Raw genomic sequence first — 26468 nt, forward strand, 5'->3', positions numbered from 1 at the left:
TATATATGATAAAAATCAGCTTTACTATTTGTATAAATATACCAAAAAGCAAATTTATTAAAATGTATCAAGCTAAACTCATATGTATTTATTTTCATACTGAAATTAGAACAAAAATATACATTAGCTAAAGAGCTACTACTGAGGGTTCTAATACGTGAGCCAGAAATAGTATAATGACTCATCAACAGCGATATGCTAGTGACTCAAATAGTGACTGTCCAAATGCAAATGACTTCTGAGAGTGTGGAGTTGACAAACTCTAGAGTTAAATTTGTGGAAAAGGATGAACAGAGTAATAGTTAAGCAATTAAAGACAGATTAACCTCAGCAGTTTATTTTTAATAATAACCTTCTCAATTAAATGAACATTTGGTACATTTATTAATTCAAAACGAAATTCTACTGGGTGTAAAATAATAATGTAATCAGATTAATGAGGATATAACAGGTAATAGATGCCAAGGAAATAAGGTGGAGCAATGAGTGAAAAATATACTAATGCAAGATTTCCAATCTGGGCATCAATAAATTTATTGTCTTGTTAGTGTTCACTACTAATTCACAACAACATAACAGGATTTAATATTTTGAATTAATCCTGCCCTCAGAATTGTCGCCTCGATGTCCAGAATTGTCGCCTGCTTGTCCGCTCTATCGCCTTCCCGTCTGAAGTTGTCGCCTTTTGAACTGAAAGTGTCGCCTAAGTGTCTGTCGCCCTATTGATTGTGGCCTAACTGTCCATAGTTCTTGGCAAGTTGCTATAAATTTTGGTAACAGGACTTTTGGGACAGTAATTAAGGCGACAAACTCTTAAACGGCACTTTTGGTTTTAAAGGCGACAGTGCAGACTAACCGGCGATAATTCTACTTTCAAAATTGCCGTTTCGACGTCCAAAATTGTTGCTCGTTTGTTTGCTGTGTCGCTTTTTTGTCTAAAGTTGTCGCCTTTTGAACTAAAAGTTTCGCTGAAGTGTCTGTCGCCCCATTGACTGTCGCCTAATCGATTATAGTTTACCAAGCTACCAAGTTTATTGTTATTACCATATTATCCAAGTCTACCAAGTTAAAAAATCTAAGTGACTATGGACCCGTTACGATTTGTTTGACGGAGAATTTTACTCTAAGTCGTCAAGGACATGGTCAGATCTAAAAAAGATAACGATTCGTGAGTTTCTAGCCCGCAGTTCCTAACTCGGTTTGAAAACTGTGTAGCTGTGTTGGCGATTATATGTAATCAGTAGTATCATGGACGTAATGGATTTATTTAATAGAACTATAACTGTTTTGTAGCTAGACTAATAATTGCTGAAAAGTCAGGTTCAAATTTGTATTGTAATTAGAAGAAAAAGTAAAACTGTTTTGTGGGCAAGCCAAAACCTGCTGTAGTCATATAAAAAAACCGTTTTGCAATGTAGCACATACGTAATAGTTTGTAATAATATTATCACTGTACAAGCTCTATTAAAAAGTATACTAAAAACCATTTACAACAACAGACTACTACAACTACTCAGTGCAACTAGCATTAGCAGTTTTGTAGTTGCGTAGAAACGGCCTTATTAACGCGCAGTTATATTGTAGGCGCCGAAATTAATTCACGTGTACATTCCGCAACTGATTTAGGAATTGCGGCTAGAAACTCACAAATCGTTATCTTTTTTAGATCTGACCCAAGGACATATCTTAGGACTCGCTATCAAGCGCCGCGTAGCGTGATTTAGCATATCCACAACCAGACATTAGAATAAACCAGTAAGTTAGAATAATCAGCTTTATTCTTTATACTTTGTACAGCTTTATACTTGTATTGCTTCTCGGTAGTTCTGTGGAAAGTTGTACTTTTGAGGTTTAAGTGTCAAAATATTGCGACTTTTCTATAAAGCAATATTTTTTTAACACTATTGGGCAGAAACTTTGTCTGTTCAACGATTTGATTTAAATGATAGGTCATTTAGTACTTTAGTCTTATAGTGTTACATTTTACTAGCAAATGGTCCTTCTTTTGTAGGGATCGGTGTCGTAGGATTCTTTTCAGACATATTCCTGTTGTTTGTGCTCTGCTAATATTTCTTATAAGATAGGGTTTTCCCACTTGTTTTCTTCAGGTTTTCCGCATATTTTATTTTGAAAAAGCGTGAAAACATAATTCCATCTTCTATTTTTTATTTATTGTGTGGTTTTCTGTTTTTATACTTATCTAAAGTAGCATTGTTGTGTTAAGGTAAACACTTTTTACATCGGTTGTAGCAAAAAAAGGGCCTTCTCTTATCTTGCACTCGCCTCAATACTAACTCCCCACTAAGTCATTTCTGCGTCACCGGTTTTTCCGTAGCTCATGAAAACCTGTGCAGTTAAATTAGCGTAACAGGTGACTCTTTGGCTTGCGATGAATATTCAGCTCCCACATTAAATAAAGTCATCTTCAGTTTTTGTAATTGTCAATTCACATATTTTAGATATTCACTACATACGAGCATTAAGGTCGGTGATGCCCCTGATTTTTTTCATTTTAAATCAGATTGCGCGAAGGTAGGTGTTTAAGAAACTGGTTCCCGGGAACCAGACAGGCTCGTGAAATCAAATATTTTTAGCAACCTTGCAGAAAGCATGGAGCATATTTGCGAAGTTTGGATGAAATCAGCCCAAAAAATGTGGAAACAGTGTTTACGCAAATTAACAGACACGCACAATGGCGCAGTTAGATTTAGTAAGGTAGACTTGTGTTTGTAGCCGACTTAAAATTGGTTTCAATCAAGAATATATAATATTAATTACTTTTCTTAGGTTGGCCTATTGCTCAGCTGTTTTTGGTTTAAAAGTTTCTTTTTATAACCATATTTGGTTATTAAATGGTGACTTTTAACAAAATTGACATTACAGTATAATTCACATTACATTTGATATCAAAAAATTCACCACAATCAATCTTTTAGAAAAGTATCAGGTTTTGCCTATAGACAGTCACTAATAGTGGTACAAGTACTTAAAGGTTGACTTGCAACAAAATTCACATTACAGTTATTTGGTATCAAAAGATTCACCATGTCTTACTCTGCTGTCTTGTAGATGCAAACTATGTGGAAATGTGATTAAAAGCTCTTAAAAGCTCAAAAACGAACAGAAAATCGCAGCGACACAAGACCGTCCTAGTTTGGATTCGTTTTCCAAAACGGCTAAAATGTGACATATGGTGTGGGAGATGATTTATGTTTACACTTTCATGCATCTTTATTCGTCGAACTATTTTCACAAATATACTTCACGCTTGCGATAAAAACCATGTCTATTGTTCTTACGCGTCTGTTTCATCGGCATCGTAATGCTGCAACTTTGAGCACTGTTATCTCAAAACATAACATAAAAATATGTTTAATTTTTTAAACTTAGCTTGAACGATTGCATATCATCCTATGATAAAAATGATGAGCCTATTGGTCCGCTATGATGGTCGAAAAATGCTGTAGAAGTTGTTCGCGTCATATGGGGGGAAGTGTAAGTCACATGATCAGATAATGTTAGTTTCAGTTCAAGTTTGATCTATCGCAAATAACAGATACGCTTTCTCGTATTAAACTTGCTAATTTCAATTCGTCATAATCTCTAACGCGCCACATCGTGTTTGTGCAGCTGGCAAGCTGAGAAGCACCTTGTTTCTTAGCCAAGAGCAGAGAAAAGACCAGATCTTCACCGGGCGTGGAGCAACTGGGTGAAGCTGGATGTGACAAACTTTATTTATTCGCCTGCTTACTCTTACCTTTGTTTTCGCCATTTCAAAGACGACGTGTTTTCTAACCTGTTTGCATACTCCACATGCCACCAAAGCACGTGAGTAATTTATTTTATGAACCACTTGTATTAGTAATAGTAACTCGGGTTATTTTCTAGTATTCTCCTAATACTACCGTATTAATCTATATTTAATATTACAATATTAATGTCATTTAATTGTAATATGATATTGTTAGTATTTTATCTTTTTAATTACGTGTATTATTCTTATTATAATAACAAAACTAATTCATACTGCATATCTATCTGTAAAACGTAATATATTAATCTATAATTGATAAAATAATGTTATAAGTTTCACGATTAATTTCGCCAAATTTCTTAACCCCACTCACTTATAGATATGTTATATAAAATAGTTATTGTCATTTTCTGGTATCATCGTTAATAGCATATTAACATTATTAGATGATTATTATTAATATTAGATGATGAAGAGTTTGTGCCAATCACTGAAGACTGGGAAAAGTTTGAGCGCTATGTTGGCCAGCGTCAAACACTCTCCAATTACATGTAAGATAGAGCTGAGCTTAACCTAGCCTGTCTTGACAAGCTGTTGTTTTTTAGTAGTTGTCCGCCCGTCGAGCGGCGAGCAACAACAGCTTGTCACAAGACGTACTGCACCTGATGCATCAGCTGCACTTATAGGGAGTTGTTCTCTTCCGTCTACGCGGCTTGGCCGCGATGTTATGTCGGTCGCTCCATTGGTAATCATAACGGATTTCACGCAAAAATTTATGTAGAAAAAAAACCAAGATTACAACGTTTAACCAAAGACCAGTTTCTGTGATAAACTTTAGTAGAACTTAAGAATAAAAAAACTCAAAATAAAATCCATAAGAACAAATTAAACTGACTGATACAAAATAGAAATAAAACTGACAGAGCGCACAAATAATCACATGTTTAGTCGCTGTTGTTGCCTAAGTTCTCAAATTCTAATAAAGTTTACTGCAGAGAGGGGTCGCCAGTTAAACATTCTTATCTTAATTTTTCTACATAAATTTTTGCGTGAAGTCCGTTATGATTACCAATGGAGCGACCGGAATAACATCGTAGACGGAAGAGAACAACTCCTTATAAGTGCAGCTGATGCATCAGGTGCAGTGGGGACCACGGGGGGACAACTACGCAAAAACAACAGCTTGTCAAGACAGGCTAAGGTTAACCAAACTTGACAAAATATAAAGAATATCCATAGAGTTATTACTCACATTTTTATGTTTACAATATCATGGATTCTGATAAGGTTTTGTAAAATCTGTGTCATGATTGCATGGCTATATATTTATTCTTTTTCTGATCAAGCAAATATGATATAATAACAGGAAATTATGTTGTACAAATCTCATTGCAAGTCAACTATTGTGTTGTGATGTCAGACCCGAATCCTCCTTCAAAGAGGAGAAATTAATAATAAGTGTGACAGCACTCCAGCGACTATTTCAGTCACGCCTGCGCCCTTCTCTGCTCATTCACGATGGTGCGAGAAGGCGGATGGGTAGAGTTCAAGGTTACATGTGCCTCCTGTCACCAATCGTACATTTGGGAAACAACTGCCAGGGTGAACAGAGCTCACGTCATCAACCCCCTGTTGGCAGCTGCATCACTCTTTTCTGGCGGATGCCTTACGCAGAACCTCCGTTTTCTGTTGCTCTTGAACACCGCGATACCAAGCCACAGCGTTTGCCTCTACCAACAAAGAGAATACTTACATGGTGTGAGTGTTAATATTTACCCATAAACTTAGAAAATGTGAGTAAAAGCTAGGCACACTAATTGAATAACGACATTTAAAAACAATTTTTTTCTTGAAATGAAAATATGTCATCCTTCAAGCAAAATATATTATAATTTGAAATTCTGATTCTTCATCATAATATAACACAAAAAGGGGGAAGAGGATTCTACATTCTTAGACTAATGATTATGATACAAATTAATCTTGTATAATGAAGTTTTACAATATTTTACAATGTATTGCTGAGCAGTACACCCTGCATAACGAGGGACTGATGGCAGCAATCGATTGGGAGCTTGATTTGGCAGATGACAGTAGATGTGATAGTCCGGGGCATTGCGCACTATACGGGGCCTACACTATGACGGATCAGAGCTGCGGTTTAATAGTCAGCAGCCATCTTGTCAAGGTAAAACTTTGTCAGTTTCTACTTCACAGCCTGACAAAAACTGAAATTTTTTAGTAGTTATTAACCCTATGCGTACCAAGACCGACATTTGTCGGTTTACGAGCAATGTCTCAGCGTACCAAAACCGACAAACCCGACATTTTTGCCGTTTTCGATAGACCTTTTTTAAAACGTTTTATTTATTTTAAAATTAACGTTAAAAATTAAAATTAAAAATTTGAGCAGTTTCAGTAAATTTTTTACTACTGTTCTGACGCTATAAATAATAAATTTTATGCGCATGTGCAAAAAGAACACGTTGTAAAGATTAGATCTTTCTTTATGGAAAACTGATCAACATGGACGGACGCGATAATTTGAGCTCGGCTAAAAAAATTTGTTTAGAGGATGATATCGACTGGTTCGAAAGTGAGGAAGAGGATTTCAGGTCAGAAGAATGTGGGGAAGATGATGAGAGTGAAAAAGAAGATCGACAGAGTGAATCTGATGACGAAAGTGAGAGTGAAACGACCGACGTTGAACCAGGGAGTAATTTCGGATTTCAAAGAGGAGCTGATCTAAAACCGAAAGAACTGCATTTTGATGAGAGCTTGGCAGGTGTACAAAGTCGAATTACTGGACAGATAAGTATTTTCAATTATTTACAGCTTTTTATTACATCGGCCATCATGAATGTTATAGTTAACGAGACAAATAGGTATGGCCTTCAAAAACATGGCGATGCATGGGAGTCTGTCGATGGCAAAGATATTTGGCGAGTTTTTGGTTTAGTTTTGCTCATGGGTATTGTCAAGAAGCCTACTTTGTTGTCGTATTGGTCTACCAATCCGTTATTATCAACGCCAATGTTTAGTAAAATGATTTCGAGGAATAAGTTTTTAATGGTTTTGAACAGTTTGCATTTCACTGACAATTCGGAAAACCCTGATGGCAATAAGTTATTCAAGCTAGGAAATGTTTTTACCATGATATCTGACCGGTTATCTTCTGTTTTGCTGCCTGGTAAATTTATATCTATAGATGAAAGCTTGCTGGCTTGGAAAGGACGGCTCAGCTTCAGGCAGTATATTCCATCTAAAAGATCTAGATTTGGAATAAAGCTATTTGCTCTCTGCGATGCTGTCTCTGGCTATGTGCACAAGCTGTCTGTGTACATTGGTGATGAGCGAGAACAAGCCGAAGGAACTGGTAGAGGAATCACTCACAACATAGTGATGAAATTAATGAATGGTTTGCTTAATTCGGGTCGTTGTTTATATATGGATAATTATTATAATTCGCCAGAGTTAGCAGCTGAACTTATTAAAAATAACACTCATGTTTGCGGAACTCTGCGTGCAAACAGAAAAGGTGTTCCTAAAGATTTGAAAGTTTGCAATGGAAAAGCTATTAAAAAAGGTGAAACAACAAGCTTTTCTAATGGAGAAAGTATGATTGGCTGTTGGAGAGATAAGAAATATATTTCTGTAATTTCAACTATGCATAAAAACTTGGATGTCGTAGATACAGGCAAAGTAAACTATAAAGGGGATAAAGTTTGCAAACCAGCTGCTATTTTGGATTACAACCGATACATGGGAGGAGTTGACAAATCTGATCAAAATTTGCATTATTATAATGCTGCGCGTAAAACCATGAAATGGTACAAAAAACTATTTTTCCATTTATTAGATATTTGTGTGTACAATGCAGCCATTGTTTATAGAATCCGTAGCGGTTGTAAAATAACTGACTTAGAGTTTCGACAGAAATTAATTGAACAAATATTTGAATACACTGGATCTTGCCGCAAAAACACTGTTCCCCGCGCTTTAACTTCTTCCGCTCATCGATTAGTGCTAAATAGTCCAGGAAAAGGTAAACGAGCTAAATATAGAATTTGTAGGCGCTGCCCAAAGCGAGCTAATGACAACACCCGTAAGCGAGACGAAACTAGATTTAAATGCCAAGCATGTGGAGTACCTTTGTGCGAACCCTGTTTTGAGCCTTACCATGCTAAATAAATTTCCAAATTGTATTTAAAATAATTTAGTTTATGCAAATGCTTTGTTGTGTTGTTAGCTATTGTACATACACTTGTTGAAATGTCATGATATATTGTAGTTGTTGTGCATTGCTATGTTGTATTTGTTGCCCACGGCCCTCTTCAGGGCCACATATAATCAAAGAGTTCAGTTCTCATATTGTTCTGCCATCTGGCAGGATTTCTCCATCATTTGCCGTTTCTGTTCATAATAAATGTTGCTTCCTGTCTTTTGCTGCTTCACCAACTGTGTGAATACAGGCTCACCACTCAATTCTTCTTGTGCACAACCAGTTAACCTTTGCTGCAGCACACATGCATCCATGCGATCAGTTTGCAAAATTGTTACATGAATCTATAGTTTCAAGAAATGCATATCAATCTGACAGAAAAAAATAATAACTGAATATATAGATTTGAAGTTGCAGTGTTTGCAAGCTGCCCGGAGGAAAAAATCTCAGTCTGTAGGAAAATATTTCAGCTTTTAGATGCATATTCATTTGCAGTTTTATATAAATTTGCACCAGAGTTTGAGGGGCCATGTCCGGTAACTGCAGCACTGCTCGTCGCCATGGCGTCAGGAGCATTTCGTAGGTCTGCACCCGCGATGCACAGGGGCACCTAACTACACTTTTGATGTGCTTGGACAACCCATTTTTTTTGCAAACTCTTGTATAAATATGACACCATGCAGATGCTTATCATGAACCGTTTTTAGCAGAGATAATGCTTCTAAAAGTGTATTTGTTATCGAAATTTCATGGTAGAGGGGTGACAACTTCGTCGAATCTGGCTTGTGACTAAAGTGTTCCCAGTCGATGTACAGGGAATCTATGGCTGTTTGTTGAAAAATTTCTAAGCTTTCAAATGCATATTCATTTACAGCTCCATGCGAATTTGCATGCGAGTTATAGCCAAGTTTAGACGACCATGTCGCGCCTCCATTATTCGCAGGTTGTTAGAGTCTTGCGCCGAAAATTTCGAGAGGCGTTCCTGCATTGCAACGGAGCTTGTAACTCCGCGTTCAATGCTCTTCGACGATCAGTTTTTTTTGCAAAACATTGTGAACATATGACTCTATGCAAGTGTCTTTAGTACAACATGGTCAATTACTTATATCAATTAGAAAAATACAATTGAAAATGGCATACAAAAATAAAAATTTCATCGCTTCAGCAAATCGACATTTTTGTTGGCAAATATTTGTGAGTTATCTACACAGAAGAAGCATCAGCTTGTAGAGAAATTTCTCAGCTTTCTTATGCATACTAATTTATGCAACTGCCACAATTTTGTTGTAAGTTACTGCAGTTTCTATGCGTTCATGTCGGCAGCTCAAATCGCGCAAGTTATTGCACGGTACTCTAGTGGTTTTTCCATCGTAACCGCGCGGTCGCTAAAGGGTTAATACATTAACATGAAGTTGCTGATCTAGCTAAATAATTCATTCAAATAATGTGAAAGTGATTGTTGGTCGTAACTTTTTTACTTTGCAGTCAACAGAGACCACCAGCTCTAACGCCATGGAGCTGGAAGGCTTCAAGCAATGCCAGTCCGATCTAATTTCCCATGGCCTGAGAGTGAGGTCCATTACAACGGATGTTGTTACAAAGGTTGTGTGCATACCACAAGCTTGTGTTTTGGCTTATGCCGCAAATTCGTCGCGGTGAGCGACGGCCTCTATCTGCCACCTCTCACCAACAGATGATGAAGAAGAGTTTGCAGACTTGCAAACAAGATTTGCGGCATAAACCAAAACACAAGATTGCGGTATGCACACAACCTTTTCCGAGCATTTGGCGATGGCTCTTCAAATTGGAATAGATTATCTATCAAAACAATTATTGAAAAACAATAATTGCCGATCATCAAAATAATCTCGATCTTTATATAATACAGTCATAAAACTAATACACTCTCTACTGTAGTAAGTGTACAAGCCAAATATAACAATTTTCCTTGTGTTCCACGAGTTCAGAATATGTGTGTTCAACCGATGCATTAAATGTGTAACACAAGAATTGTAGATAATGCATGACACATTAGCATAGCTTTGGTGTTATTGACATTAAATGAAAATCCAACTCACTATGATATCGCAGATAATTATTCCACCCCAGCTCAAGGGGTGCAGGCGCCATAAGTTCGTCCACACCAGGATGCATACACAGGCATTCATGCTCCCAGCGGTCATGGAGATGATGCGCAAACTCAGCATCATGGCAGCGCAAACATTCAGGAAGAGATGGCATGTCTTGACAGCGCTTGCAGACACACCACTCTGGAGCCGGTGGTATTAGCTCCTAAAGAAATGAACAGATATGTCTGTGCAACCATAGCTAATACATCAGGTCGATTTTATCCAACAGTATATCAGTGCAGCACTAGATTTAAATATTAAAATTGTTAATGTTGTCATTCGAGAAAAATCTGTAATTATTTTTTCGCAATATGAAGCGATAATTATCATCATTAAAATCATATACATGTATATAATAATAATATTCGTTCTATCACTCTCAAGCTAAAACTATTACTACTAGCTACCTTGGCACATAAGAGCTGGCTAGTGGCGGTGCTTACTTGCTGGGAGGTTTGATTCTGTTGAGGATCTTCTTCAGATAGAGCGTCAGGCTCGAAACGCCAGGGTCTTAACCCTTCAGAATTTGACATTTTTTATGATCGCAACTCGGACATGTACACGTATGTTGAATATTCGGACGAAATGGCCAAGCTGAAACTGTAAAGTAGCGAGCATCTATATTTGATACGGGGTTTTAGGTAAAACCCGAAGTGTTTGTCATAAACTATTGCTACGATAAGTTTGATATTGCGCTTTGTATTGGCCTTTCAATTCACGCGAGAACATCACGTGACAAGACAATACCAAAATCCGCGGATACGTCATCGAAATCAAGAGATTCCAATTTACGGCGTCTTTCTGTTTTTGAGTTTTTAAGAGCTTTTAATCACATTTCCACATATTTGGCACCTACCACGCAACAGAGTAAGACATGGCGAATCTTTTGATACCAAATAACTGTATTGTGAATTTTGTTGCAAGTCAACCTTTAAACTATGTCCCATTTGAGTCGTTTTGGAAAAGGATTCCAATGTACGGCATTTCCGTGATGGCTGCAATTGTTCGTTTGTGAGCTTTCAGAAATTGTAATCACATTTCCACATATTTTGCACCTACAACACAGCAGAGTAAGACATTGTGTTTCTATTGATACCAAATAACTGTAATGTGAATTTTTTAAAAGTCACCCTTTAACTTTTGTTATTGATAAAATTAGATAAAGGTTCAACAGGGCCTAACTGTTTTTGTAAATTAAGCTAGAGGATACTGCTCATTATTGGAACATGTGCAGTAAGTGTATGAAATAACTCTTTGTTGGAAAACTAAAGTTTCTCATTTACAGTATTGTTACTCATTGTGATTTTTGTCAATAGTCATAAATTAGATATTAAATTGACCTTCATTTCAAATCTGTAAACCAAGCAGCTGTAAAATTGTGTTTTTGAATGATTATGTAGGTTGAATTCGGAATATTTAATTTTTAATGGTTGAAATTATCAATCTTTACAAATATTATCACACCACATATATTTTTATTTGCTTATTTCAGGTCCTACACAGCGATTAAACTAATTATTTTATGACAATGTTCTTGACATCCATCTGTGTTTCAATCATTTTAGTTTTTTAGCTATTTTAACAGTCTCATAAAAGTAGATGCAAATATTTTACGTCTTCAAAAAATCATGTCTCACCAAAAACTGCTGTGTATAGTTTATTAACTTGGTAAAATGAGAATTTTGCTAGTGTTCACTGTATTTTGTGAAATTTTGGTTATGTAGCATTTAATCAATTCGGTAATTGGCCTACATTCTTTCTCTGTAGTTTTTCTCCAATTATTTTCAAACAAAATGTACATCTTATTCTGAAAGTTAGTTTTTTTATTCAGAACTTCAATTGGTTGTATTGTAGGAAGTATTTTATTACGTATCGTATCTGTAGAGGAAATGAACAATAAAGGTAATACAGCCACTGTACAGGGAACAAATGACAGCAGTATACTTAGTAAACATGCTATGGTGGAGGCTGGCTACTCATCTGATCCCTTCCTACAAGTATTTACAAAAAAGAAAGCACCAAGAAGAGCTCCTCTCATAAACCGGGGCTACTATATTAGAACTAAGGCAATCGAGAGTATTATTCGAGACTTCCTGTTAATTCATGGGCAAAAACAAATTATCTCTCTTGGGGCAGGATTTGACACAACAGCTTTTCGTCTATCTGCGGCATTGGATATCCGTTTGGCTATGGACGATGTTTATTACGTAGAAGTAGACTTTCCAGAAGTGGCCCAGCGAAAAAAAGATTTAATGGCTGATGGTGACCTGGAAAAATATGTCAATGGTAGCTCTAAAGCAACAAGTGATGCCATAAAAATTTCAACAACAAATTATTGCCTGATTGGAGCAGATATCGGTGAAATTGGTTGTCTAGAAAATGTCTGGACAAATCATACAGAACTTAAGAGGGATCTACCAACTCTGTTACTTTCCGAATGTGTCATGACCTACATGGAGCATGCGCTTTCCACCGGCCTTATTAAATTCTGCAATTCTTTCTTCACTAACTCATTGTTTGTCACGTATGAACAAGTTGAACCCCAGGATGCATTTGGTCAATTCATGAGAAAGCATTTTGACAAGCTTAACTCATCCCTGAAAGGAATTGGCATTTATGATAACAAGGAAAGGCAGGTTGCTCGCTACTTGGCATGTGGCTATCAAACAGTGAGTAGATAAGACTGCTTTTATTTTAATTGTATAAGACATTTGTATTTACATTTGTGCTTTTAGTTATCTTTCGTTTGTCCAATTGTATTATTATTGGTTTTGGATTGAAGCTCATAACTTTCTCATTAACCGGCTGTCTGCCCACAGTTAATAAACTCGGTTGATCACATCATGTTACACCTTTATGTGTTACTTTGACTAAATACATGTAGCTGCGCAGGTGGATGCATTTAGTATGAAGGAGTTCTATGATTCCTTGCCTCGGACTGAGAAAGATCGGGTGAACCAACTAGAATATTTTGATGAGTATGAAGAATGGAATCTGAAATGCTTTCACTACGTCTTGATCCTTGCCAGATCTAACTCAAGTCTCTTTCCTCAAATTGAAAGGAGAGTCAACTCTGTTGAACAACACATTCATGGTACGCGCTGCCAGTGCTTTGATTGTGATCATACGGGGACCATTAACTATTTTGGATAAATGGAGCTATTTGATGCAGAATTATTTTCCGGTTATAATGATATGTTCGCTTGTTTAGTAGCTGAAAATTTGTCATTGTTACAACAACAAAAATCATCATATCCCTTAAACAGTTTCAAACATCGTTTAAACAGCTTGCATGAGATAGTAGTACTGTTTGTTATGTATTTTGGTTGTTTTTGTTTCTTGGTAAGCATCTTAGCAACATCTATCATCTATTACTTCCAATAGCCAAAAATGGACTTGTTGACTAATTAAACCATTACGATTCGTTCAATTTAAATGATCACCCATTGTAGAAGGGACAATTGATTAGAAGGCTTGCGAGTAGAGATTTTTCATGAAATTATTCTATACTAAATTTTAAAAGTAAAGATCAAACTTATTGATCTGAGTGAACTTCTAAAGCAGTAATTTTGGCACATGGTGTTACAGATGTTTTCGTAAATTTGAACAAGCATTGAATAATTGTGCCAGATTATCAGCTTTTAGATTTATCAACTTCTACCCATAGAGTTATCTCCCCTCCCCTAGAGTGATAACTGTGCCTTCAACAACACGAGCATTTCTGGTGCCAACAAGGTGCTTTTAGGCCACGCCCCTTTTTTGTGCTAGTCAATCGTAGTGATTGACAGAACAATAACATCAGCCATGAGAATAATCATGAATTTCCAGTTAAGATAGTAATTATTGCTCATATTAAAGAAATGATGATTATAGTTTATTACTCTAATTTATGCTTATTATTTAAAGCAATTCAATACCTACATGCCTTGCAAAGCCACTGAATAGATAGTATTAAGTAAGTGAGTTAATGCAATCAGTTGCTCCAATGATATACAGCCCCCATGCATGGGGGGCTGTATATCATTGGTTACTCATAGATAAGCTAGATAGTCATACTGGGGTTGTATTACATTGGTGTGATGGGAGGCTAATCGACTGCCATCAACTGAAAGTATTGACATTGTATGGTGATAGAGTGATTCATTGACACCACAGTTCACAAACAGCCCTTGCTTGTAATATTAGATTTCAATACATGTCAATCAAATACGTAGAGTAGCTTGAAGCAAAGATGTCCACTAGTTAGTGGACATCTTTGCTTGATGCAAGCAAAAAGTTTGAAAGTTAGTGTGACAAATGTTGTTATACTCTGGGACACTTATATTTCGCTAGTATTTAGTTTCGTGAGTAGCATACAGAGTAAAATTTCGCTGCAACTTAATTTCGCGGATCTGATGAGTGTGAAAATATAGTGATGTGAAAATAAATGCAGTAGAACAAACATAATTAGATTCATCAGGTCCAGTTCACTAGTAAAGAAATTTTCAATTTGGCACTGGTTTGTATTTGTGAACCGCGGGTAGAAATGTGTGGGCAAGATCGACAATGTAACTTGATCGTTTGTTGCTATTTGTTTCTTGGACTATCAATGACATCTAGGTCCTTGCCGCCGTGACTGATGTGGCGCCAATATTAGATCTCAAGTATTTATAGCACGTGGTGGCCATGGCTCAAGGTTGTTATTGTTTTTGGTTGGTAATAAAATTCATCCCTACAATAATTATTATTCAATTTTATGACTTTCCCTACCAGACTTTCATCCTCATCAGTTACAAATTCAGTGACTAAACTAATATCATCATCTTCCTCATTTGTCTTGGCTTTTCAAGTTTTCCAAAAGAACTTGTTATCTCAATTTGCTTTGCCACGCTGCTCAGTCGGCGTATTAGCTATAATGAGTTAAGCAGAAATTGCCCAATAAGCTCAACCACACACAAAGGTTACCTGCATTTTTGATATGACAATTTTATTGTGGATATCAGTGAACAAAGCTATTTAATTTCGCGTTTTTGCTCGTTCGTTATGATAGTTTAGTTTCGCTCGTGAAATTTTCGCCAGAGGATGACGCCGTCAAAATGCGAAAATTAGATGACGCGAATACATAAGTGACCGAGGGTATGTTAAATAAAAATAAATTATACTTAATTATACTAAATTATAATTATTTAAAAATAAAATAGACTTTTTTATTACTTTATTTATTAAATAATTTTTTATTGTAATCATAGCTAAACAGATTATAATTAGCCATTACTTGCTAATTATTTCACATTTACATTTAAACACATTTGCAGTTTCATTTTTCTTCCTAATTTATTTTAACAAAAAACTTCTTTCATGATATGAAATTTAAAAGTTGTAGTTGTTTGAAAAAGCTTGAAAACATTTACAGTTGTTTTTATTTTCTCTCTTCTCTTTATTTATTTCAATTACACAAAATACTTCTCATAATATTTAGTTTGAAAGTTAAAGTGGCAAATGTTCTTATATGTTAAATAAAAATAAATTATACCTAAATATACTAAATTATAATTATATAAAAATAAAATAGACTCTTTTATTACCTTATTTATTAAATAATTTTTCATCGTAATCATAGCTAAACAGATTATATTTAGCCATTACGTGCTAATTATTTTACATTTAAACACATTTACAGTTTTATTTTTCTTCCTAATTTATTTCAACAAAACACTTCTTTCATGATATGAAATTTAAAAGTTGTAGTTGTTTGAAAAAGCTTGAAAACCTTAACAGTTGTTTTCTTTTTCCTCTTAATTCATTTGAACTGTTTAAAAATATTTTCTCATGATATGAAGTTTAAAAGTTAGAATGGTAAATGTTATATAAAAATAAATTTTCTTTCCAAATACTTTTTTATTACTCAGGCAACTCGGGTAGTACAGCTCATAGTTGATGGCAGTCGATTAGCTTCCCATCACACTAATGTAATACAACTCCAGTATGACTATCTATCTTATCTATGAGTAACTGATTGCATTAACTCACTTACTTAACACTATCTATTCAGTGCCTTTGCAAGTCATGTAGGTATCAGGGATTACGTGTATGTCACAATTTCCATAATTCATTTCCATATTATTTCCATTTCCATAGCATTTCCCTACTTCATTTCCTTATTATTTCTATAACATTTCCATAATTCATTTCCATATTGTTTCCATAACATTTTCGTACTTCATTTCCATATTATTTCCGTAATTCATTTCCATACCATTTCCATATTTCTAAAATAAACTTTCCATATACATTTCTCTAAAATTATGGAAATATGTTTATGGAAATGGATATGGAAAAGTAAACATTTCCTTAATATGTTTAGCGATCCTGGTAGGTATTGAATTGCTTTAAATAATAAGCATATATTAGAGTAATAAACTATAATCATCATTTCTTTAATATGAGCAATAATTACTATCTTAACTGAAAACTCATGATCCTTGTTTAACCATTCTCATGGCTGATGTTATTGATCGTCAATCACTACGACTGACTAGCACAAAAAAGGGGCATGGCCTAAACGCTCCTTGTCGGCACCGGAGACGCTCGTGTAGTTATCACTCTAGGGGGAGATAACTCTATGCTTCTACCACATGATGTGACACACTTATGTCCTTAAAATACCTAACGGTAGATGATTTCAAATTATCAACCTACAGTTGATGATTTTCCAAACATCACATGCTCCTAGATAATAGAACCATTCTGTACCCTTGATAAACTTTCAAGTGTTCTGTGTCGTATGCCACAAACTATGACCATCGATAAATTACAGATCATAAAACAATGTATCAACAGCTATTTGGTGAGACAACTTCTGATTCACTCTGTTGTGATTCTTATTTTAAGTATTATAGCATATATGCAAACTAATGTTATATATTATTTTACGTATTTATTAGCTGTTTTTGCGGTTTTCCAGAAAACCAATATTTTCAAGATGACAATCTTTGCAGTTGCAACTCCTGAGAAACCCCTTACTGTTTATCAGCAGACAAAAGGTTCACAGCAGTTCAGTCATGCTTCATGTCTAGTCAGTCTGACTGATAGGAGGGTCTTGCTCACCCATGGAGGCTTTGGCTTGGAGAAAAGTCGGCACTGTCGCCAGACAGTGACTCGCTATTTCTTGCTAGATGATAATGGTTGGTACTCATCAAGAATTCACTGCGTTTCCAACGAGTTTGGAGTTTCCCACTGCTGATAAATTCGTACCCTACCATTTCAAGAGTAATTGATCAATTCGGAGTTGCGCTATATAGATCATTTCAAGATTCGTGTCGCTCAAAACCAAACTTATTAAAGTTGACTCGCTTTTGGGTTGCATTCACTTTTCAGTGCATGTGTCGCCAATACTAGTTGTGGTACTAGCTAGGCCAGGAGGCCTGATCGCAATGGTAAAATTTTCGTACTTCCACTAGGGAAAGCTTAGCCAGGTTTTATCGATTCAGATCCATCAGCAGTGGGCGTTTTTATGATGTCGAATAGTGCACTCACAGTGAATGCTTTCTCACAAATTTTACCGAAGCGAATCGGCATTGAATGCATGCGAATTTTGCGGTTTTTTTTGTGATTCTATGTTTGAAGTGGAAGCAACTTCGAACTCATTCGAAGCATGGAAATACAGTGATTGTGTGCTTGCCTACACTTTGGTCATAAAACAATTGGGTGAAGTTAGCTATTAAGTTATCATAGTTATCAATGAAGTTATCAACTGATGTTATCATAGTTATAATCCATTATCACTTTGGTCGTGGGCTGTATGACAGGGAAATTTCTAGTGAGAACTATGATAACTTCATCAATAATTGATGAAGTTATCATAGTTCTCACTAGAAATTCCCCTGTCATACAGCCCACGACCAAAGTGATAATGGAAAAAGAAAGAGTACTGCTGGTTGAGAAATGCAATATTAGCAGTCAAATGGCACTGCAGTGACATAGAACTGCAATGGTAGCTGTAATGTACTGGGTGTTGTTATGTACAACAAACAACATTAATGAAAGGAAAATATTACATGTTTATATCTCTTCCCTGCAATAGGAGAAACGCAATATTAGAAGTAAAATGGCAAACTGCTGTGTAATGTACACAGGCTGGGGGGCTGTATATCATTGGTCATAGCAACCAATATCAAGAATTTGTGATATTTATCTAGATTTCTGTATTTATATCTAAAAGATTATGATGAATTTAAAAATCTAAACAGATTTTAGCCGGTTGTCATAGAAATAAATGTATATCTATAAGAAAATGTAGGCCTATTACTTAATTTTTTAGATATTAAAGATGGCTTGGCAGTACCGCGATATTGGGCACAGCCGCAGTATCATCAAAAAAATCTTTAGAAAAATAATAACAGTAACATATTGCACACCATCGGTCACTATATACTTCGATTTTGTAAATTCGAATGAATATTCTTATAACTAAATCTCATAATAATTTTATAAAATCGAATAATTATTCTTACAATTAAATATTGTAATCGCATAAGAATCATTAGAAAAATATCGTCATTTCCTTCACTTTCACTGTTTTGGACATCAGTTGGAATACCAAAGTATTAATTATAAGTGTTCAAAATGTCAGAGTCTGGTAAAATCGGCAAAAAAGAAACGATTACTTTTCAGTACTTCTATGTTAATTACAGAAACCTTCGGCAATTGGACAATGCCATAGACTGGTTAAATGTGCACGTTTTTCTCGTGAAATGCCCACGACTTAATGGTTCAACTCTTTGTCGCTCAGCCTTATCGGCGTTTTGTTGGCCGGTCTTAATTTTTATTAAAAAAGGCTTGTCAAGTTTTTATTGGCGATTTTAGGCCAAATTAATCTGTTTATTTATGTGTAATCTGATCAGATGGGTTAGTTTCGGGATATTGCGTCAACTTTTCAAAGACTTGGTAACATATTTAAATATGTTGATATGTGTTTTGTATCATTATTATACTTGAACGACTCTACACAAAAACGGTTAAATTCTTTGATGGAATTTCGGTACAAGGGTTTGGTAACGGACATTGACGAATAATTTTTCGGGAGTTGTGTGCGCATATGCATTTATCATAAAGCTCCCAAACGATCGCTTCGCTCGTGTTTGGTCGTGGGAACAGAAGTTATCCTAGTTATCAACTGAATGGTAACATCGTCTATTAGTCTTCACCTGTGCTTCCAGAGTGGTTCTCATCACACTCTTTACTGGCTCTTACTTCTCTTACGTTATGTTATCATCTTATTAGTGTCAACTTCTCCACCTTGATTACATCTTTGCAGTTTCCTTTTGACCTACACCCGCAGTGCGATATAGACGTGCTATCAGTAGTTATAATGTCGGCTTTGATATTATTGAGGTTGTGGCAAGACATTGACAAACTGGAAGCTCTTTGCTTTATTTTAACCACAATCTCGGTTGGGCGTGAAAGAGCAGATTGTCCCTTGTTGCAATGTACATACTGTAGAGGTGTTGTGACATAAACAATGTTTTCCTTGGACCTTATAAAGAAATTAAAAATAGTGTCGATTTCTAGCATTTCTTTGCAAGATTATCTTCGTGTCACCTGTCTCCGTATGATAAATGTTAATGACTGACCATTGACTCCTGTTAAATGTCAATCTCGTTTGTGACTAGGCCTACCATGTTTTTCAGGAGTGGCTTTGTCCAATTTTATTTTGTACTGTAAATGTTTAAAACTAACTTTTAACACTTTGTAATTGCATCTATAATAGTTCTGCTGGAGTAATATTTGATTCTTTTCCTAGTGTGTCAGAACCGCTACTTATGAACGAATATCAGTACTCTCCAGCTATATATATATAATAGAATATAGTGAGATATACAGTCAAACATGGATAACTCGCCCACGGATAGCTCGAACACATGGTTAACTCGAACGGTTTCTTGGTCCGTTCCCACGTAATGATAAATTGCTATAGATAACTCAAATTCAACACTGTTAACTCGAACTGTTTTTTGCCCAACCACTACCGAAACGGTTGTTATCGCTTTAGAAAATCACTTTATTCCAAGCCATAGAGGTAAACCTCAACTTTTCGTAATTCATAAGCGTCGTTATTCCCACCATCGGCAAAATATTTTTGTCAACGACTTTTCTAAAGGTTTGGTGAAATTTGATTTATACCAAACATCCGCTTAGAGATCGCCCTTCGGAAGCGAGGTAAAGTGAGGTAATCTTTGCATAAACTTCAAGAAAAATCGGGAAAGTTGATCGTGGGTAAAACGCTCAAAAGAAAAAGATGTCTTTTCTTTTGAGCATTTCAACAACGATCAAGTTTTGCCAATGTCAATCTAAAACCTCCTGGCAATAACATCACCTTAAACAACAAACCAATCTCAAGTGATAGAAAAATCTCTATACTTTTTGATAAAAACGTTTTAAACTTTACATTAGAGGCATTTAATTTGAAACAAGCCATTTGTGCTTTTGATTTATATTATAGTTTGTATATGTACATGTATCTACTAATAAATAAGTAAATACATGGACTTGTGACAATCCTCTGATAACTTGAACGCTCTGATAATTCGAACACTTTCGCTCGGTCCCGTGACGTTCGAGTTATCCATGTTTCGCTGTATATGGTAGAATATAGCAAGATATCTATGATATAATATAGCAAGATAAATATGATATAACATTGCAAGGTGTAAATGATATAATTAGCGTAATGTCCGGCGTTGCCCTGGTATTAAAAATCAGCTTACAGACAGTGACAAGTAATGTAGTTGCCTGCCATTAGCCTGGCACATTGCCAGTGGCTAATTTGAGAAAGCTAGTTGGTAAACTTATTAGTAAGCTTACTAATAAGAGCCGTGAGAGCAAGCTTTAATGACTTGTGTAATGTAGTGTGGTATGCGTATTTTCAGCCACATATTGACATATGTCGCCCAATGAATGCAGCAGTCTTGTGTAGCTTAATTGGTGAGATATTTGTCTGGTGAATGGGAGGTTCCGAGATCAAATCCAGCATGAAACGGTTATTTCTTTCTTAAATTTTGATAGCTATAGCTGGACACACGGAATCACACGTGCAAACTTTGAGATTTATATATATGAAATAATAAAGCAAGATGTATGTTATATAATATAGCAAGATATATGTGATATAATGTAGTACGGTTTATATGATATAATGATCAACCCTCAACAGTGTCAGCAACCGTGTTTAAAGCTAAAATGAACCCTAGAATGTGAGTCATATCAAATGAAATGGACTAGGTCCACCATGTCACATAAAATGAAATGGACTAGGTCTACCATGTCACATAAAATGAAATGGACTGGGTCTACCATGTCACATAAAATGAAATGGACTAGGTTTACCATGTCACATAAAATGAAATGGACTAGGTCTACCATGTCACATAAAATGAAATGGACTAGGTCTACCATGTCACATAAAATGAAATGGACTAGGTCTACCGTGTCGTATAAATTGAAATGGACTGGGTCTACCGTGTTGTATAAATTGAAATAGACTGGGTCTACCATGTCACATAAAATGAAATGGACTAGGTCTACCATGTCACATAAAATGAAATGGACTAGGTCTACCATGTCACATAAAATGAAATGGACTAGGTCTACCATGTCACATAAAATGAAATGGACTAGGTCTACCATGTCACATAAAATGAAATGGACTAGGTCTACCATGTCACATAAAATGAAATGGACTAGGTCTACCATGTCACATAAAATGAAATGGACTAGGTCTACCATGTCACATAAAATGAAATGGACTAGGTCTACCATGTCACATAAAATGAAATGGACTAGGTCTACCATGTCACATAAAATGAAATGGACTAGGTCTACCATGTCACATAAAATGAAATGGACTAGGTCTACCATGTCACATAAAATGAAATGGACTGGGTCTACCATGTTGTATAAATTGAAATAGACTAGGTCTATCGTGTCGTATAAATTAAAATAGACTAGGTCTATCGTGTCGTATAAATTGAAATAGACTAGGTCTACTGTGTCGTATAAATTGAAATAGACTAGGTCTATCGTGTCGTATAAATTGAAATAGACTAGGTCTACTGTGTCGTATAAATTGAAATAGACTAGGTCTATCATGTCGTATAAATTGAAATAGACTAGGTCTATCGTGTCGTATGAATTGAAATAGACTAGGTCTACCGTGTCGTATGAATTGAAATAGACTAGGTCTACCGTGTCGTATAAAATGAAATGGACTAGGTCTACCATGTCACATAAAATGAAATGGACTAGGTCTACCATGTCACATAAATTGAAATGGACTGGGTCTACCGTGTTGTATAAATTGAAATAGACTGGGTCTACCATGTCGTATAAATTGAAATAGACTAGGTCTATCGTGTCGTATAAATTGAAATAGACTAGGTCTATCGTGTCGTATAAATTGAAATAGACTAGGTCTACCGTGTCGTATAAATTGAAATAGACTAGGTCTATCGTGTCGTATAAATTGAAATAGACTAGGTCTATCGTGTCGTATGAATTGAAATAGACTAGGTCTACTGTGTCGTATGAAATGAAACGGACTAGGTCTACTGTGTCGTATAAAATGAGTTGGACTAGGTCTATCGTGTCGTATGAAATGAAACGGACTAGGTCTACTGTGTCGTATAAAATGAGTTGGACTAGGTCTATCGTGTCGTATGAAATGAAATGGACTAGGTCTACTGTGTCGTATAAGTTGAAATAGAGTGCTGTTTTATAATTCGCTGATGTCATAGTTTGTTGTGTTGCATATTACAGAAGGATTATTCCTCACCTCAATCATCTGCCTCACCAAACACTGATAACTTCTTTTATCGCGAGTTTTTTTTTTAGCTGAAAATACAGATTTTACTATTATGTTGTACTCTGCGATATCTGTATGCTTTTTTCTATCATCAGGTTTACTCTCCAATGAGTGTACTATTGGTACTATTGTGGACAAGCTACCTCCTAGACTTCACCACACCTTCACTGCCCTGAGTGATTCCAGAGTATTTGTCTTTGGTGGCAGGCTTTCTCCTTCCAAACCCATTTCTCAACCCGTCGTTCTCCAGGTTTCCTATGGAGAAGGTGATTATTTAGCTCTTGTCGCATGCTCTTAGTAATGTAATCATGTGAATTCATGTCAGTTTACATTGAAGCCTCCATAATGAAAATAATATGCTTAAAGTTCTTAAAACTGTCTTATGGAATTCTATAATACTTGTCTTATGTCCAGTATTTCCAAAAGAATACACTGTAGTTTATGTTTTGTTTCCACAGCTGTAAAACCTACAATAATATTTTAATAAATACCACCAACAACTAGACAGCAATAATACAAGAATTATTTTAAACGGAGATGTAGAAACATAAATTAATAAAATTCAGTAATGAATAAATCTATAAAAGCGGTGCTTATTGGTACTTTTTTAAAGACCGACGAGTGTAAACTTAGTGATATACAGTTAGAGGTGATGGCGGATGTACATGTATTAACTTACCGTAAATTCAGATTAGGTAAAGTTTAAACTAACCTGACCGACGTATTTTATATATTACATTTTTTAGTTTGTTTATTTTTTATCATTTTCATGAAATGGAGATGCTTTGAGAATGTTGAACCCATTCAAAGCACTTCTTATGTTGGAAATTACTGTGGGGTAGAATCGACTATCCGCTTGAATTCTATATCATATGTTGGAAAATTTTTATGCTGCTGCTATTTCATGTGAAATTCTTACAGTGATATATTTCTTCATTGCCAACTGAATCACTAGATGTAAACAACATCTCTGAAATCTAAAACCTCGTAATTGTAAATTTTGCAACAAATCCGCTAATTACCATCACCTAATTGAAAACCATTTCTTCTTTCATTTTAACCAGTATTAGAAAAGGAGTAGATAACTCTTGTCTGGTTTTATGGTTGTCATTCTATAAACCCTTGTCCTAATCACTAATTATTCATATAATCATTTGAACACCGGGTCGGCCATATTTATAATATCATCTTTTTAGGAGTATATTGCTGAGAAGGCCGGTAAAATATCTTACACCGCCTCTCACCATTCCACTAATCCAGTTTGCACATATTTTCTTAGACTTTTTTTTTGTGTAGGTGGAGTCAATGTAGACATGAAAGAGATAGAGAATGTCGCAGGGGAGCCCTGTCCTAGATGGAGGCACGCTGCTACCCATATCTGTGTCGAGGGAAAGGAATATGTTCTCATCACAGGTATGCCCATATCACTCACTCTTCACTCTGGCCACTCAGTCATTCTATCTGTATGTCAATTGTCTCACCTGCATACATCACAATACATGAATAGTGATGTTTTAGTAATTCTCACTTTTAGAGCATTTAACTGACAATGTGATATAAAATAAAAACAAGAATTGTCTTAGTTGCCCTATTGTCATGAAATTATTGTCAAGGGTATTATGTATAGAAAAGAACTGAAATAATAAGGTCTAGTGTTAAAACGGAAAATTGAGATTTAGTCGTAAAGAGTACGGTTAAAACTATTGTTGCTGACAGGGTATTGGTCGATATCAAAGGTTATTAATAGATCTTTCAGTTTAGCCCTTTACAGACAGCAGAAGTATCTGGTTACTTGTCTTTCTATTGTTGTGTCTATTCCATGTTTAGCTGTTTTTTTATTTGCAGACATTTAGCTTTACGATCTTGTTACTTACAGGTGGTGTGACAACTCTTGACCATTCCTACTTTCCCACCGTTCTATCTTCTTGTCATCTTTTCAACCCAAGTTCACATTCTTGGAGTTGTCTTCCTGATCTGCCACATCCTGTTCATTCTCATACAACTTGCTTCGATGACTCGAGATATGTTTATCTTGTCGGCGGACTGGATGGCAATCAGATGGTGCATTCTCACATTTTTATGTTGGACTTTAGTCGACAGGAAGAAGGCTGGAAGAAGATCGTGCTGCCTGTCGAACCAGTATGTTCACATAGCCTTCACATGATTCCTAATACACTCATAGTTGTAGGCGGGATCGGCTGCTCTGGCCAACAGATGGATTTACAAATTGTGAAATTATCCTCTCCTTCAGCGGACACTGTTTCACTTCCTGTGACAGTTAATGGAAAGTTGAGAATGTATTTTAATCATACGAGTCATTTAGTGGCTGATCAGTGTGGTGGTTATCTATTGTACATTGTTGGAGGTGGAGGCAACTGCTTTTCTTTTGGAACTCACATTAATGATTCCGTTGTTTGCCATAATATTGTTCCATGAGCCTATTCCTGCCAATTCTTAATGCATAAAAATATTTGTTAGCTCATCGAGAAATATTACTATTGGTAATATTGGAACAGCTACTTGGAATTGACAAGTATGTACTCAAATTTTTAGCAATTTTAGAAAAAACTTAAGAAGCTTTGACCAGGTACATGATATGTCAAGTTCTATTATGCAACTTGCTTTAGAGACTAAATATTTTCATAGTACTTTGAATGTCATGTCACGATGTATGATTATACATCAACGCCTTTTTGTTGGTAATGTTAAATAACATGCAAGTACCTACCTGGTTACCCAGGGGTCTCAACCTGTCCAGAAAAAAAATCCAAGCAAATACTTCACATTTCTTTAGTAAGGAACTTCTTACCTGAGTTCAAAAGCTTTATTGGTATGAGGGCTTTCAACTGGATGAAGAACAGAAAGTGAGTGGGATGTAGCACTTAATGACGTATGAACAATAAGAACAATCGCTATACAGACAAAGAAATTTAGGAACTGTGCAATCTGTTATAGTCCATTGTAGCTTTTTTGCAACGTTTCAACTATTCATCTTTATTGTCAATTTCCGTGGCTGGAGATCGTTTGTTGACCTTCATTTGTAGGATCGCATTTATTGTCTCTATAGCAAGACTATTGCGTACTGGTGTGTGTACAGCCTTTAATAGACTAAATAGCCTTTCAGTACCTGCGTTGCTATTGGGAAAAGCTAGAATATAGCTCATGGCTATCTGCACAGCTGGATACTTCTCTGCCATGTGAATCCAGAACGGTATACAATCCTTGGCTGTGTCAAACTCATCACAAAGCATCATCCTCAGCTGTGTTTTAAGGTCTTCTGGCACTGGTGCTCCTATCAGCTTACACAGATCAATAAATAGTTTAATGACATTGCGATTCTCAGAAATGGTTTGTTGGTTGAGGACACTGAAGGCTTTTAGTAGGTCAACTGGAAAGGTGGTTCTGAGCTTGGTAAAAAATGCAAGTATCCAATCCTTGCAGTAATTTAGTACCTTGTGTTCGGTCTCTGTGTCTCCATCATAGATACGTTCCAATTCTATCCTACAATCAGTACTGATGGCAAAC

The 26468-nt window shown here is 35.8% G+C and overlaps 1 protein-coding gene across 2 annotated transcripts; it reads left to right on the top strand.

Moving 5' to 3' along the window:
- Positions 1 to 1702: 1702 nt before the first annotated feature.
- LOC137391187 (tRNA wybutosine-synthesizing protein 4-like) lies at positions 1703 to 25627 on the top strand. 2 transcript variants are annotated; one of them, XM_068077574.1, is made up of 7 exons: positions 1703 to 1755; positions 11990 to 12774; positions 12998 to 13199; positions 17083 to 17268; positions 23039 to 23209; positions 24240 to 24356; positions 24820 to 25627. In XM_068077574.1, the coding sequence occupies exons 2-7, from the start codon at positions 11995 to 11997 to the stop codon at positions 25377 to 25379; spliced, it is 2016 nt and encodes a 671-aa protein (XP_067933675.1). In that variant the 5' UTR covers positions 1703 to 1755; positions 11990 to 11994; the 3' UTR covers positions 25380 to 25627. The 2 variants fall into 2 exon arrangements, with proteins under 2 accessions (XP_067933675.1, XP_067933674.1); XM_068077573.1 differs by having other exon boundaries at positions 1713 to 1755; positions 11960 to 12774.
- Positions 25628 to 26468: the final 841 nt, after the last annotated feature.

This window comes from Watersipora subatra, chromosome 3 (assembly GCF_963576615.1).
Source record: "Watersipora subatra chromosome 3, tzWatSuba1.1, whole genome shotgun sequence".
NCBI lineage: Eukaryota > Metazoa > Bryozoa > Gymnolaemata > Cheilostomatida > Watersiporidae > Watersipora > Watersipora subatra.

Bases quoted from the DNA above. Each gene is read 5' to 3' on its own strand.
- LOC137391187 (XM_068077574.1), top strand. From the start codon at position 11,995: ATGAACAATAAAGGTAATACAGCCACTGTACAGGGAACAAATGACAGC. The intron at 12,775-12,997 runs GTGAGTAGATAA...GTAGCTGCGCAG, and splicing joins TGGCATGTGGCTATCAAACA to GTGGATGCATTTAGTATGAA. The intron at 24,357-24,819 runs GTATGCCCATAT...TGTTACTTACAG, and splicing joins GGAATATGTTCTCATCACAG to GTGGTGTGACAACTCTTGAC.